This window comes from Chenopodium album, chromosome 3, assembly GCF_948465745.1.
Source record: "Chenopodium album chromosome 3, dcCheAlbu1.1, whole genome shotgun sequence".
NCBI lineage: Eukaryota > Viridiplantae > Streptophyta > Magnoliopsida > Caryophyllales > Amaranthaceae > Chenopodium > Chenopodium album.
Genome location: NC_137836.1, coordinates 9,880,685 through 9,884,727, shown reverse-complemented (window position 1 = coordinate 9,884,727; position 4,043 = coordinate 9,880,685). Strand labels below are relative to the sequence as shown.

The window sequence follows — 4,043 nt, the reverse complement described above, 5'->3', positions numbered from 1 at the left end:
CTATGTCCTGTTGCACTTCCTCAAGTAGCTCATGTGTTTCTCAACATACGGCATAACTTCATCCTCATTATGAAGAATGTATAAATGAGCCTTATGCCAATCAACATAGGAAAGGTCACGTTCTTTGCGGCCTATTGTCCCCTCACCATCCATTCTTCCACTATCACGAGATGTAGGAAGCCCTATCCGTATTGCATTTAACACATAGTCATTGGAATAAGCAAGAACTTCTTCGTAAAATAGTCGTTCGGCAATACAACCTTCAGGATGAAAAGCGTTCTTCACATATCCCTTATAGGTTCTCATTTGCCTTTCAAAACACCATTGATTTCTCATGTGAACTGGACCACAATATCTTATCTCTCTAACCAAGTGAACCGGTAAATGGATCATGATATTAAAAAATGATGGAGGAAAAAACATCTCTAACTGACACAAAACTGCAACAATTTCATCCTCTAATGCAGTCAACTCTCTTGGATCAATGACTTTGCTATAAATCGCATGAAGGAATCCGCAAAGTCTAATAATAGCATAACGAACATTTTTAGGCAGAATAGAACGAATTGCTACAGGTAACAAGTGCTGCATTAAAACAAGGCAATCATGAGACTTAAGGCCTACAAGTTTCAAAGTTTCCATGTTTACAAGGCTACGAATATTTGAAGAAAAACCTTCCGGCACTTTCACTCCAGCCAAGCTTTCACAAAACTCGATTTTTTCTTTTCTAGACAATGTGTAAGCAGCAGGAGGCAAGTATGCTCGACCTTTCTCATTCGTAACAGCATGCAATTCATCTCTAATCACCATATGCACCAAATCATCTCTAGCCTTTTTACCATCTTTAGTCTTACCAGAGATATTGAGTAATGTACCAATTAAACTATCACACACATTCTTCTCAATATACATAACATCAAGTGAATGTCTCACAAAAAGGTATTTCCAATAGGATAGTTGCCAAAAACATGAACACTTTTTGAAACCCTGCGTAGGAAGAGCTTTTCTATGTTTCTTTCCAAAAGTAATTTCAATGTCCTTCACCTTTTCAAAGACCTCTTCACCTAACATGACTTTTGGTCGCCCTTTAAATTCTTGTGTCCCATCAAACGCATTCTTTCTCCTTCGATATGGATGATCAGACGGCAAAAATTGACGATGAACTGGATAAACATGCTTTCCAGATGCATTTAACCATTGTTCCTTGCAATCCTCCATACCGATAGGACAAGCACTTTCCCCTTTCACAGTATACCCCGAAAGATTACCATAAGCCGGAAAATCTTGAATGGTGCAAAATAGCATTGCTTTCAGATTAAACTTTTCATTGCGATGTGCATCAAACACTTCCACACCTTCTTCCCAAAGCATAATCAAATCGTCAATAAGAGGTGCCAAATACACATCAATGTCATTTCCCGGTTGTTTTGGCCCTGAAATTAGCAACGAAAGGAACATATACCTTCTCTTCATGGACAACGATGGGGGTAAATTGTAGGTCACCAACATAACGGACCAAGTGCTATACGTACTACTCATGGAACCAAATGGATTGAAACCATCCGTAGACAATGCAAGGCGTAAATTACGCTTTTCATGCGCAAACTCGGGGAATTTTGCATCAATAAACCTCCACTGCGGAGAGTGTGTCTAAGCATTCCATCGTCTACTCGACCATCAAAATGCCATGTCAACTTCTTTGCATCTTCTGCTTTTGAAAACAACCTCTTAAACCTTGGTACTATCGGAAAATACCATAATGTTTTGGCAGGTACTCCCCGATCCCCTTTCTTATATCGTGAGGCATTACAAATTGGACAACTCTCTAACGATTCATATTGATTACGATACAATACACAATCATTAGGGCAAGCATGCATTTTCTCATAAGGTAAACCCATAGAGCTTAGTGCCTTTTTCGCCTCATATGTACCAATAGGAAGGACATTGTCTTTGGGAAGCATGTCTTTCACCAATTCCAATAACACATTAAAACTTGTGTCTGTCCAACCATGACCAGCTTTGAGGTTGTATAATTTGAGTATGGCTGATAACCTTGTGTACTTGGTGCAACCTTCATACAATGGTTTTTCAGAGTCGTTTAACAAGCTCTCCGGGTTGTCTTCAAATTGATCCTTAACTGCATGCAACATATCCTCCAACCGATCACCCTCATTATTATTATGAACTTCGCGCACATCATCCCTTTTCTCACCACTACCAATATCTTGTCTGTCCCTACACTCTCCATGCCAGATCCAACGGGTATATGTTTTATCAAATGCCCATTTACTCAAATGATTGAGAATTTCATCGGGTCTCTTATGCAAAAAATTATAGCACATAAAACAAGGACAACGTAGCTTGGAGCGACCTCCACTATTTTCTACTGCAAATTTAATAAATTCCTTAACCCCTGCTTCATATTCAGGGTCACCTGGTTTTGATGTTGATATCCAATTTCGATCCATGTCTAACCACCAAAAACGAGTCCTCAATTCTTAAATAATATAAAAAGGCAATTTGGAATATAACCACAAGATTTACAACATCTATAAAAAAATATATAAAACAATAGATAAAACAATACATATAAAAAGCAATACATATATAAAAAAATAATTGCATGAGTATATTAATACTTATATACAACAATATATAAAACAATACATATATAAAACAATAATTGCATGAGTATATTGTTTAAAAGTCAAAAAACAAGATTGAGATAAATTAACTTACCTATGCAAAAGAATAGCACCTCAAATACTCAATAACGGATCGAGTACGCGCTTCAAACAAACATTTACTTGAAATTGTACTCCCTTAAAAAAACAAATACGATACTCATTAATAAATAACAATTTTGGGATCCAATTTTCTATCCTTTTTTTAAGCATAAACAATATACAATACAAAGTAAAGAATAGAAACATGGGACCACTAGTCATTTACTACTTTGTTTTTGAATGTGAGCAGTGTAAACATCAATTTTGGGAGCTTCCATGTTCATGTTCTGCCATTTTTTATAGCCCACATTTTTAGCCATGCAAATACTTTATCCTTACACGTGGGGTTAGCTTGTATACTTTATTATATAAACTCCTTTTACAAAGGTACAAAACGGAACTTTTGCGGGAAAATCAAATTCATAACAGGTACTATATATACGTACTACTAGCAGCTCATAACTTACACAAAGCTATACTCTAAGCCAAAACAACTAACTAGTAATATAAGAAGACGATTGACATACAAATTTTATGCAAACAAATAAAATAATACTGAAAAGAAATTGAAATTATTATTGCAAACACACAAATTGCGAACTTCAAACACACAAATTTCAAACTTCAAACACACAAATTGCGAACTGCTCGCTAGTACTGGAATTTTAATTTAGCAAAACAAACGAAAGGCAACCTCAATGAAACGGTATAATATGAACAAAAATCAATCAATTTTATGAATTATATGTGCTACATACAATTGCAGAATTGTGAATTATATGTGTTACAAAAAAAAAAAAAAAAATACCTTCTCCAAAGTTAGGGTTTTAATCGAACAGTGGCAGAATTCTCAACCTCCAATTTCTGAATGCAAAATCGGCACTTGAGTGGTGGAATTGCTATTGCAAAATCGCCGGAATGTGGAATGTGATGAGTGCAGTGACTATGGTGTATGATGCAATGCGGTGGGGTAAGCGAATGAGGGGGATATCGCGGCGGTATAACGCGGCAGCAGCCCGCAGGGGGGAGGTGGAGGAACGCCGGCAGGACTTGCGGAGGAGGATGTGTGTTTGAGTGATGTATGAGAGGACTGATCGACTGATCGACTGATCGGGCAAAGCAATGCAAGCAATAAGGAAGAACGAGGGAGGCAGCAACTCTGAAAAATAAAAAATTTAGGGACTTTTGGCGGTTTAGAATGAGGGAAAGCAGAGACCGGTTGTTATTTTGCACTGGTCTCTGCCAATTTTTAATTTAAGAAATAAAATAAAAAAAACATCAAGAGACCTGTTTTCTAAAAGAATTGGTCTCAAG

The 4,043-nt window shown here is 36.9% G+C and overlaps 1 protein-coding gene across 1 annotated transcript; it reads right to left on the bottom strand.

Moving 5' to 3' along the window:
• Positions 1-2,471, bottom strand: LOC145624819 (uncharacterized). The gene is made up of 2 exons (XM_081677907.1): positions 1,631-2,471; positions 1-1,433 (listed from the first exon to the last, which is right to left on the bottom strand). Exons 1-2 carry the CDS (start codon positions 2,469-2,471, stop codon positions 1-3), a joined length of 2,274 nt encoding a protein of 757 aa, XP_081534033.1.
• Between the last annotated feature and the right edge of the window lie 1,572 nt (positions 2,472-4,043).